The sequence below is a fragment of the Eurypyga helias genome, unplaced genomic scaffold (genome assembly GCF_000690775.1).
Source record: "Eurypyga helias isolate BGI_N326 unplaced genomic scaffold, ASM69077v1 scaffold12954, whole genome shotgun sequence".
NCBI lineage: Eukaryota > Metazoa > Chordata > Aves > Eurypygiformes > Eurypygidae > Eurypyga > Eurypyga helias.
The window spans coordinates 1-12,431 of NW_010244392.1; the positions used below are offsets into that span (position 1 = coordinate 1).

Here is a 12,431-nt window from a genome sequence, read left to right on the forward strand (position 1 = left end):
CCCGCAGAAAGGAGGGGAGCAGGCAGACCCGAAGGATGCCACACGCTGTCGCTACTCTAAACCAGTTCAAGCTCTGTTCTAGGGGGCGAGAGGGTATCAAACCCACTTTCCAGGCGTGAGACACTGGTAGCATGAGGCTGTAACGGAGATAATTTCCAAAATTTTTCTTCCTGGTTTTTTTTTGCACGTGGGGCTGGCCGGTGCCCAGCAGCCTGGACACGGGGGCGCTCCGCGGCGCGTCCTGCTTGTCTTCGCGAGTAACTTCATCACTTCTTTGTTCGAAGGGCAGCAACTCGGGTTTCAGCCTGGTGAGCGTGAAGTTAGCGAGCAGCAGCAGCTCACCCTCCGGGTCAGCAGTAGCTGGCTGCGCCGCGCCGGGTCATGCGGGGAAGCGCTGGTGGGCACCAGCTCCTCTCACCTTCGGCTGGATGGTCCGGTTCCTGGTGGAGTAAGCAGCAGAATTTCCACCCATCCCTGCACATTAATCCCCTGCCGCATTAGTTTTCTATTAAGGAAAAAAAACCCTAAACCCGAGAATGGGAAGTGGGTGGAAGGCATGTGTTGTGCAGATGCATGACTTATTTTTTTTTACGGAGAAGCGTGGTGTTCAAGATGGATACAGTGTGGGAAGCTAGCATCTGGATGTTTACACGCTGCAGTAAGAGAGTGTGTTTATTAATACCATTATGTGTACCAAACTTCATCCTCCAGCTTAGGAGGACAGAATGAAGCCCAAGAAAATGTCAAAGTCCGTATATTTCAGCTTGTAAATAAATACACTTCACCTTGGTTATGAAAATTCAGTCTTGGAAACAAATGAGAAGTGGGACAAAATGATGCTAAATTTACTTCTCTCGATTGTTTTTTTGTAAGGTACCAACTATTAACATCCTGTTTAAATATGGATGTTTGCACACAGTTTAGAAAGGTAACAATTTTCCTAAAGCTGGGCCAAATATAGGTGGTAAGAGTCACCTTTACAGAAAGTTGCAATGATCACACTGCTGTAATCTATTGCAGCTTTTGCAAGTAGTTTAGTGCTGATATTCCAGTTTTTATAGAGTGGCTTACATTGTTAGAGGCATCTTGGTAAAATGTGTATTTTATTAAGTGATTAAGGATACCGATATATTTCATTGCACCTAAGCCACCCCTCCTGGGGCTATTTAAATTCTTAATGGTATTTTTCTAGTTGAAAGATCAGGTCAGGAGACCATTATTTAGGCTAAATGGATAGATTTTTCTTTTCTCAGCATGAGAGCACAGACCATCTGAGGAAGCAGTGAGTATCAAACCCCTTTGGTGGAGGACTGCCTCACAAAAAACAGAATTCAAGATAACTGATCCTAAAACAATGTGAAGAATGCAATGGAGATTAGAACAGCCACGTTGGTTTTCCAGAAAGTAAACAGCTGAAGTTCAAACTTGCAAGCATCATGATGATGTAAAAATACAGTTTGTGGTGAGGCTGGAAAGATTTTCCGGAGCTGTTGGAAGGACATTGGAGAAGTTTGGAGGAAAAGTATCTTGACATGCCCATGGAGGGTACCTTGGCAGAACTCAGTATTTCTTGGTTTTCTGTTTTTTTCCTGCTTTTGTTCTGTCAGCAGATCAGGAAACGGGGGCATATGATGGTTGCAAGGGTCTGTGGGGAAGTGCTAAGTCCAGTAGAAGAAAGAGCAGCACTGATTAGTAAAGTCACTGCACAAAACAACTCTGAAGGTTAATGATTGGTTCCTTCAGCCTAAAGATTAATATCTACTTACCTATGAAATTTTGTTAGTATTTTAATTGTAGGTGTTTCGTTAAAGTGTCCCCATCATATTGAAAAGTGGGGTTTGTCTTTTCAATTGAGTCTTTTGTATCCAATAATGGAATTACTCTTCATGAAGTGTGTATCACTAGGTGTCCGACCCACACAAGAGTTATTTTACAACTTCAGAAGAAAATGGCCGTTTTGGAGGCTTATGTAGCAGCTTTGCTCCTCTGGAATGCTTTCTTAATTATGCTGGAAGCAACAGCGATACATGTCTACAAAGTAGAAAGGGGAATCACTTAATGGTTTTGCACAGCATTGCCTGTATTTCACAGATTTGATTCTGCCACTGTCAGGTGATTTTTCTCTAATTAAAAATAATCCTGCTACTTTAAGTGTGCAGTAATGTTAACTTTCAAGGTTGTGGTTGTAGATAAATGTTTTCTCAGCTGCATCTCCCCTCAGCTTGTTTTTGTAAGCTGGTGTGCTGTAGTAGCCTGCGCTGTTGTTCCTGCCTGGGGTTTTGGAATCAATAGGCTTTAAGTGCTGATGCTCAGGGGATAGAATGGCCCCAGGAAGATGCCTGGGGTGCTCTGTCTGGCCAAAGCTGAACATGGGTATTTCTCATGCTTAGCAACACTTGGGTTTCAAACCTACCAAGAATCTGGTTTATTAAGTTTGCTTAGGCTACGACTAATACACAGATTATAACATTATGGTCAGCAACCACATTTTTTGCTGAAACGGAAGTGATATGGTTTGCTTATAAATTGGATTGTTAGCACACCTATCCAGGCAGTGGGTGATTTAGGTTAGTCTCCTTAGTTTGACATCATTTGAAGCCACATCTCGAACTTGTGAATTATGCCATATTACCAAGCGACAGGTAATGCAGGTGAGAGGGAGGCATGTACAAAATCTTTTCAAATCTCTGAAGCTGAGCGACTGTTCAGCCGAGGATGCAAGTTTAAAGGATGTAGGAGAATGGGTAAGAGAAAAAGCTAATGCTGTAGTAGATCATTAGGGGACTCAAAGATGAAAGGCAAATCAAACTGCAAGCCTTCCTCCTTTTTATTTACTTCTATCGCAAGCAGCAATTGGGCATCTAGACCCAGGAGAGAGACTGTTTTTATTGTACCAGTGCCCACTGTTTTTTACTGGGTCACTCAAGCCTGGCACTGCTTGGCGGGATGACTGTGCATCCCACTTAGTGGAGGAAGACTTTGTGGTGCCTAATTTAGGATAATGAATTCCACCTCAGGTGGTGTGCTTTAATTGTAGGTGTGACAGCATTTGGCAGCAAGATACTTAATTTTCTTTTTTATAGATAGGTTGATCTCCTGGTTGCCTCACTACAGCCTCAAGTGCTCAAAGGTGTTTTGCGAGTTGGTATAGTTTCTTCTGACAATTCTGAAACCAAGAGCCAGACTTCAAGAATGCACTTGGATGACCAGAAGACTTTGAAGGAAGTCGTCTTACATTTTCAAGATGAGCTGGACATAACATTCCCAAATGCTTTCTGTATGAAATGAAAAAAATGTCATAGGGACTTCACGACTGCCATACTGCATTGTAGGTTGGTGTACGCAAATGGCTTGAATAGAGCTTGTTTCTGTCAGGTTTAAAGACAAGGTTTTTCAAGATAAGAAACATGCAACCAAGAGCTAGGTAATACAGGAGATGTGAAGGTTTCTGTCCTCTGTGTAGTGGTGTTTTTATTTTTAAATATTTTCCTTTAATGTTTGTTATGCTTCCACTGGCGCAAATATTCTTTCTTCACAAGAGAACATTAAAAGAAACCTGATGTCCCTTGAGACTTGTGGAAAACTTGAGACAGTGCTGTCTGCAGCTTGCAGTGTGAGGCAGGAGACTGATGAGCTAAAGCTATGGTAGGGGTCTGAGGAAGAATCACAGTCGCATTGAACTTATACACCCCTTGTGTCTTCATGCAGGTTAAGTAGCAGGGCCACAAGGTACTTATTAACTGTCCACGCTCCATTTAACTGGTTAGATCATGTGATAAGTCTGAGGCCCACACACACAAAGGAGCACAGAGGAACAAGGTGGGGCAACCCCACTAATGAAGCTGGAGAAACAAGCACCTCCCAGGGCTGTCCCATGACCACCATCAGCCCATGGGCCAGGGGTGATAGCCATCACTGTTATGGGAGCAGCTCTCTAGGGTTTATGGGTGGGTGGTGGCAGCTGTCTACAGGTGTATGTGACTCATTATGGGGTGCAGGGGAAGAACACTTTGGGATTGCACAAGGCTTATTATGGGATTTGTAGAGGAATGGCTTAAGACAGGGAAAGTGGGGCTGATTAAGGTGGTTTGGGAAAGAACAAGTAATGGTGGTGGGGGGAAGAAGGATAGGATGTTAACAGCCAGTTGGCTGTGAACAGGTTGCAGGTCAAGGTGCTTGTGTTGCCATGCCCCATACCTCATCAGTATGTGTCCTGTACCGATGTGCCTCATGTCCTGCCTTTTTGTTAAACTGTTTCTAACTCTTCTCCTGTGTGAGGGGGGTCTCTGCGTGGAGATTTAAGTGCCGGCACTGGAGAGAGGACCATCGGTCACAGGAGCCTGCATGTCTTGGGTGTCTGAGGCTGGAGAGACCAGAGTGTGTGTGTTTTGTGGGTCTGTATGTCAGTGTGTGATCGTCAGCAAACATCAAGGCAGACCAGCCAGCCAGCAGGATGAATGGCTTGGAAACCAGGTATCAAAACAGCAGTAATTTTAGGATGGATGTTGGAGAGACCAGAGGGCCTGCAGGTTGGCTACTGGAGGGACTAGGAGGTCCAAGGTAGCTGCTGGGCAGGCGGTGGCATCTGGGGTTCAGCCAGGAGACCTGTCTGCATGACCCTGTGTGTCTGCATCAGGCAAATGGTGATGAGGAAATCCAGGGCCAGTTACCAAGTAGGCTGAATGTCTCGGCCAGTAACTGGAGGGCTCCATAATGGGTGCGTTTCGAGTGTGGTGGGGGAATGTGTGGGTGTGTGAGGCAACATGTGGACTAGCAGCTGGAGTGGGGCTGTGTGCCTCATGGCTTACATGCCCAGCTGCCAGCAATGGGGAGAGACCTGGGATCCAGATGTGGTGGTGTGAGAGTAGTTACTGGATTGACTGAATGTCCAAGTCTTGTTCCTGAAGGAATCCACATTGCACATGTGTCTGTGTAGGAATATTTATTTTCCAGTGATGGTCTTTCATCTTGGTAGCTGGAGAAAGAATAAGATAAAACTGGTTGTGGTTGCATTTGTGTTTTTCTCTCTTTGTTGACCTTTGTGGCTGGCCATATGCATGTATGTGTTGTATTTCCAAGAAACACAAACATAGCCACACGTACACACAAAATACATGCTTAGCTTTACTGCTGATTGGACCTGGGAACAGAGCTGCAGCGGCTGCCTCTGTTGGGTTACAGGACTTGGTACACCCCAGCAAAACTCTGCAGAAGAGCACCCATAGGTCTGGAGCTCTGGGTTTTCATTTTCTCTGACAGTTTGGCAGTTCAGACCTTCATGTAATGGACTTTGTTGTAATCTATATAGTACTCCACAAGAGTCAATTTTAGATGACCTGTCTACCAAGTTGCCATGATCCAAATCCCCAGGAACACTGACTTTGTGGGTACCATTGTATAAAAATAAAGTTCCCTAAATAAATATTGAGCAATACACATATATTTGAAATTTTATTAAATAGAAATGGGTCTTGGTCATACTCAAAGGAATTTGTGGAGTAGAAAGGTAGGTGCCTCAGCTAGGTAGACCTCAGCTAGGTGCCTATTTGATTGAGATCTGACTTGAGGTTGGGAGAGAGAAAGAATCATGAGAAATTTCAGTTTTTCTGGTGGTCTGCAAAGAACATCTTGGACATTCTGTGGGGAAAATGTTGTGCTTGGCCTTCATTAGAAAGTCCTAAATTTAAAATATGCTTTATTTTTTTTACCTCACTTTTTAAAAGAAAGTCAGCACCAAGAAGCCACAGACTACTTCCTCTTTTCTCAGGGTACAAAGGTATGTGACAGAATAATCCCATGAAAGCATTCTAAGTAGCCTGAAGATTAAGATAAAAAAAACCCTATCTGTCATAAATATTTTCTCCATTCCCTGAGGGCTTAGAAAATGCATCTCTGGGAATTCAGGACTATCAGTGTGTCTTGATCAGTTGTTGGTATTTACAGCAGTTTCACACAAGATCTTCAGGTGGGGTTTGCTGCTTTCTTCTAGTCTATTTTTTTTTTCTGTCCTCCAGGCATCCCTTCTTGGCTAAACAGAGGAATAGTGTGTTGGAGGAGTTTTGCAAGATGATATTGGTTCTGTCAGCTTGGAGGAGTTAGTCCATAAGCCTTAGGTGCACATCAATCAAACTTTGCATTTGTGTATGGTTTTGGATACTTAAGTGGTATCTCAGACGATGTATACAGTGCCCCTGGGCACTAGGATGTGGGCACAGCACTCTGGCTTTGAGGATCTGGTTGTGGGTCAAAGCAAAAAAGGTTAGGTGTATCTGTGTTTTTCTTCTGTGGTCACTTCTGCTATTTTAAGGGATTTAATTTTAATTATTTTTTCAGTCATTACAATCTGTATTGTAAAGGGGGGGAAACTGCTTTTTTGTGAGATGTAATTATTTTATACACATTTTTTTTAGTGTTAAAGCTGTATACATGATGATTTTACAGAAAAACGAATAGATTTATTTTGTAGTTACAGAAGATACAACTAACACTCTCAAATTAGAAAACATAGATGTGTAATCCTATAAAAATACTGTCAAAGTCTAACACTTTGATATTCTTATTACAAAGAAATATAATCTAGACTCCTCTCCTGATGTGAATCAGCAGTTCTGATTGCTGAGGAGTTTTCTTCGTGTTCCTTCCAGAGCAAAACCAATTTCTAGGATGCTTTGGTTCTACCCAAGAAATGGGTTTTAAAGTCCTCCTGGAAAATCACTACTGCTGCAATGGCCATGTGAGTTTGGAGGGCTATCAGAAGGGAAGGGGGATGCATGGCAAGCTGCCTCACCCACCACCATTTCCACGCGTAGCTCAACCTTGCAGGCTGTGTAACCAGCAGCTAATCTGGGTTGATGGACTGAGCTGGTTTGTCTTTTCTGGGCTTTTCCTACCAGGCAAGGCCATGAAGATCCCACTGCTGCTTTCCCTAGACAATAGATTAAACCTTTAGCAATTCCTTGTGTTCTAACAGCTTTAACTTGTTAGCTTTTGATTATTTTTTTAGACTTGTTCCTGTATTACATGACAGTTTATCAGAGATATTCCCTAACCAATTCTTTTAGATTAAAGTTTCAGATTTGAAAGTTGTTTTGCAAGCATAATGTAATTCCTTTCTGTGAGCTCATTTGTTATGCTGTGAGCTCCAGCCCTACTCTTGATTCCCGCATGAGAATAAAGCTTAAAAAGCTGGTTAAGAAATGTTCTTCCTGAAGCAGAAACTTTATTTTCCCCTTGCTTCTGCTTACATTTTTACTGCTGTGCTCCAAAATGACCTTGAAGATAGGCCCATGCCCAGTGCCTCCTTTATTATATTTGTGTCAGCTTTTATTTGCTGAATGGCTGAGGGGACAGTGCAGAACCTGTATAGCTAATGTGAAACAACTTCTGTAGTCTTGATTTGATTATTGAATTTGTTTTTATTTTCTTGTGGACCTGATCAAGCAAGAGGTTTTTAATATCAAAGTACTAGCTCTTTAAAAGGCAGTGGCAGAAGTCATGCTTATTAAACCTTGGATTTTAACCACTGAGCATAAATGCAAGCTGGAGGTAGCAGTGATGCTCGCTTAGGTTAGTAGTGATAGTTTATCCAGTCTTGCCACAACTGGTAATTTTGCCTTCTGTCACAACTCACCTGATCTCAAAGAGGTCTGTAAAGAAATGTTTGTGTGGGAAGGAGAGGAGAAAACCCAGTAGAGACTGACACTTCCAGTGCAGTTTAATTGTGGCCAAATGCTGCCCTTCCAGGGAGGACTGGAGCAGGAGTCCAAGTTGTCCCTCGTTTTGTTTACATGGGCATTGGCAGAATGAGCTTTGCAGCCAGGGCACAAGGCAGTGGGCAAGCTGGGTGCCCAGGAGGATGGCAGGCTGGGGAGGCTGGCTGCTCCTGAGCCTCCTCTGGCCACCCCTTAGCAAGGGCAGAGCTGCTGTCAGGCTGGATGGAGCCTGGCCGGTCTTCACTGACTCCTCAGTGTTATTCCACACCCACCCAGGAGTATCTAGGCTGAGTGAGTTAGTCTAGCACACTAGGCTGGGGCTTCCCAAACTAATGGAATTACACCTTTTCTGTTTCTGGCCCTTGCTTTACAGAGCAGAGACAACCAGCTCCCAAAGGCACTTTGCTACGAATAAAACTGGTGAAGAGTCCACTGCTTTTTCTTGTCTAGCTTTCCCTTACAAACGTTTCTTATTCAAATGACTGAATAGCTAATGTGGGTTTTGTTATTCTCCATGCCACACCATTCATATATTTTACTTGCCCTTACAGTGCTGCCTTTTGTGCATATCTTGTGCTTTTGTAAGAGGGAAGGGCAAAAAAAAAAGACTTGTAACTGTGCTAATGCTTCTGATGATTAGGTTGTTTCTACTTTATTGGCTGAGAAGGGCTAGATAACAGAAGTTTGAAGTGAAGGTTCTTTGAATTGTCAGGATCTGTGGAAACTGGGTTAAATTAGGGTTGTGAAATATATGCTGTTGAAATTTCTAGGATTCCTTCTATTTGCTTTGGTCTGTAGAATCTTAAAAATGTACTTGGTGACTTCTACTAAAAACCACCCTTTAAAATATGCTGAAGCGATGAAATATCTGATGGGAAAATGAAGGATCAAATAAACTCCACTGACTTCGTGAGAATTGCTGGGAACTTACATTTATCTACAGACAATTGTCCATTTGTTCCTTCAGTGGTCGCTAACTAATGTGTTGGTTCAGCCGTGCTCTTTAATTGCCTAAGTAGTCCAATTTGATTTTATGGGGTAATAGATCTCATTTACAGCATTCAGAAGAACATTTTTACAAATAGAAAGCACATCTTCCATGTATTTATAACTCCATGATTGGTGAAAAAACTTTGTATTTTTTAAGTTTTGTTTTTGGATATTAACAATTAATCTCGCTACAAGTTGATCAGAACTTTAGAAACCATAATTTTTTTTCTTGGTAATGTAAAAATGTGAGCTTGTTACTGAAATGGATTTCAGATGTAAACACAAATTTTAAGCTAAAACTGACAGGAATAATTCCTTCCAAGCCCTATCCCAATCTATCTTCCTTGAAGTAGGTTTACAGTACGTCTGCCAAAGTCCTCCAGAGCAAGTTTATCATTGATAAAAGCATGCAGCAAATGCAAATACTGAAGTCAAATGGATGACCACACTTTACTTGAGAGTGGTCACACAAGGGACAGCTTAGTTTCTTGCATATTTGATAATTTTGTAATGGGGACACTTCTAACTGAAGAAATGAACCTGCAAAGTACAGTGCGTGTTTTCTGTGATGTGCAGGAGGCTGCTCTTTGCAATGAGAGAGATGTATGTGGGCAGAGAACCTTAAGATGAATCGAGTGATGACTAAAAGAGAATAGATCTTATCTTGGTGAGTGATCTGAAGTGTGTGTGTGTGTGTGTATATACATAGCGTATGGTCTGAAGACAGTAATGAAACGGTAGGTACAAATTAGGACTGCTGGTGAATGGCTGTATTCAGTATCTTGTCATAGGTTAGAGGTTGCCACACTGATGTTTAGCTCCAGTGATATTAAGGTTGCTCAGAAAACTTTTTGTCGCATGATAGTTATAACTGGCTTAAGGATCTGCTATTGCTTGCTGCCACTGGTAATAATGGTAATGGGCACATCCAAGTTCAGATATTTCTGGGAGGCTGAAAGTCCTGCTGTAGTGATAGGAAAAGAAGGTTAAAAAAAAAAATAGCGTCTGAGTGGTTCAGTGGCAGGGAAAAGGTCTGGATGTTTGCTCCAGAAAAGAAAAACCTTTCTATATGACACATAGTATCAACAGGTGATACATCATTCTTTTCTCAAACTTAAGCAGCCCTCCTCATCTATTCTGTCCTGTAGGACAATGAGAAATAAGCTGCCCACTATGTAGCTCTACCTGTATGATCACTGCATTTCCCACAGTAATCAGCAAAAACGTTTGGGGTGTTTCAGGGTAGGATCCAAAATGTGCCTTGTAGTGATGTTAAAAATAACTGTAGCATTGCTGAATTTTATATTTGGTGACTTGAACACTCAGTTCTGGTCTTCAGACTGTTAGAACTTTCTTTTAAAATTGTCCTTTGGGCTGAAATGCATCAATCTTGTTTTCAGGCCGAAGGCAAAATACTTTCAGGACACTTGATTAAAATTCCATGTGGCTGGCTGAGTTATTGAGCATTGACAGCAACACAGAAGACAGCTTTTAAAGAAGTTTGCAACCTCTTTTTTCCTCCTTTTTATTTTTACTTCTTAAAATTACACTTTTTTCAGGAATTTATCCTCTCTGACAAATGCCTTTTGACTTTTGTGAAAGAATTTACTGTAAAAAAAAAAAAAGGGGAGGGGGTTTGCAACACAAAATGTGCAATAGGTGACTAGCTATTAATATTTTTAAAAGAGTTGCAAGATGCACCCTGTATGTTTGTTAGCCTGTGCACCTGGAGACCAGCATATGTAAGTGAAGAACGCATGGTGATTTGTGATTTTTTTTGTTTACTTTGTTGCCTAGAGTAAAATATCTAGAATAAAAGTAGCAGGGTATATTTTACTCTTTGCAAAAAGCAGAAAGGCACCTCTATAGCTTGTTGATCAGTCGATTATACCTGAAGAGAAACCTAGAGAGGGTATTTCCCAACTATCCATTTAAATCACAGTTGTGAAATCTTGTCAGTAGAGATAAGGGAATGATCAGGTTCTGCATGTCTTCAGTGTTACAGAGTTGCAAATCCTCTCCATTCACGCTGAAGGATATGTACTCCGTTCTACCCAGGAAGATCTGTCAGTGATACAGGGCTCTAGGTGCCCTCATAATAGTAGTGTGCTTGCTGGAAGGAAAACATTTTTTTTTCTTCTGTGCCTGGAAAAATTAGGGTAACTGTTTGGCTTTGTAAAACAGGAGAGCTGGTAGTTCTGAGGTGCCAAAAACTCTTCAACTTGAAATAGCTTTTGTTCATTAATGGGAAAATTCCACTTTTATTTAAAATAAGCTCAACTTTGTCTAAGGCAGCTGCAGTTTGTGATATGGAGGTAGTGCATTCATATTAGGAAAGTGAAAAAATACCATGTGTAAACCTTTTTTGGTCTTGTATATGGCTGGTGAATAACAAACTTAAATGAACTAGGTGAAAAATACATTTCAGAGTTCCATTGTAGTGCAGCTACTTGCTGTAAGACCTGGTTTATGATCACAAGGAGATGCCAGCTGCCTCAATGTGCCCTTCTTTATGTTTACAAGTGAAAAGTAGTAACATTTTGTTTGGTTGTGATACTGAGTCACAGATTAGAAATGACTGGGACCACTAAAACCTTAAAATTCTTTTCAAGCTCAAGTCTCTTAGACTTTGCAAATGATAAATATACATTTAGAACCAGGAGAGTTCTAATAAATACTTGGTTCATAACTTACTATAAAAAACGATTCACTGTGAAACCTGAAGCTGTGCATTTATGCATGCAAATTTAATTAGGATTCAACCCAGCCAGGGTTTTCATTTACAAAGACGGCTGTTGCCTCAGGTTAGAAAACTACTGATAGGAAAGAAGCTCAGGGTGAGCCATGATCTATTGAGGTAGTCCTAGTAAAAGTTGGGATGGGGAGAGCTACTTCAGGTCTAACAACAGTTGGAACAAAAATGTTCTATCTTTTTGATATTGGGACACATCATAAGTGACAAATTACTCAGGTCCCTGGTCTTTGACATGCCAATCACACTGCCAGTATTATCATATTGATCTAAGCTAACACTGTCTGAGGCTGCATACAAGCAAAATTGACAAGACAGTGCAATATTTAATAGCGGTGGCTTGTATTTACTTCATGTTTGAGTGAAAATTGTTCCCGAGATTAGGGTGACTCAAGGTAAAAAAAGCTAGTGTAATGCCAGAAGAAAGAACAACCCCCAAACCGACAAATACAATGATGTAGACTTGTCAACGTGTGGAAAAAGCTTTGGGTGAGCAAGAAAGAACTCATTTCATGGTCTGGCAGGTTTGTTTTTACTTGGCAGTCTGCCCATCTGTCAACTTCTGGCTCTTGCTTTTGGGTAAATGCTGTGACAATTTCTCAGCAGATTCGTGAACAGGTGTATTGGGTTTTTGTGGCAAGGTTTTGGTAGTGGGGGACTATAGGGATGACTTCTTTGAGAAGCTGCAGGAAGCCCCTGTGTCTGACAGAGCCAGTGCCAGCTGGCTCCAAGATGGACCAAGGCCGAGCCCATCAGTGATGGTGGTAGCACCTCTGGGATAACGTGTTTCAGAAGGCAAGGGGGGCGGGGGGACAGGGCAAAACAACTATGCAACTGTAGCTGGAGAGAGAAGTGAGAATGAGAGGCACATCCCTGCAGACCCCCAGGTCAGTGGAGAAGAATGAGGAGGTGCTCCAGGTGCCGGAGCAGAGATTCCCCAGCAGCCTGTGGTGCAGCCCATGGTGAGGCCGGCTGTG

The 12,431-nt window shown here is 42.1% G+C and overlaps 1 protein-coding gene across 1 annotated transcript in view; it reads left to right on the top strand.

Annotated features, from left to right (window-relative positions):
• Nucleotides 1–284: 284 nt before the first annotated feature.
• The window catches only part of LOC104508196 (laminin subunit alpha-1-like), a gene marked incomplete at both ends in the record, with an annotated part of 21,820 nt that continues 9,673 nt past the window's right edge, over nt 285–12,431 (top strand). The window contains one exon of the mRNA XM_010149737.1: nt 285–448. Coding sequence (XP_010148039.1) covers nt 285–448 — 164 coding nt within the window. The remainder of the gene's footprint in view (nt 449–12,431) is intronic.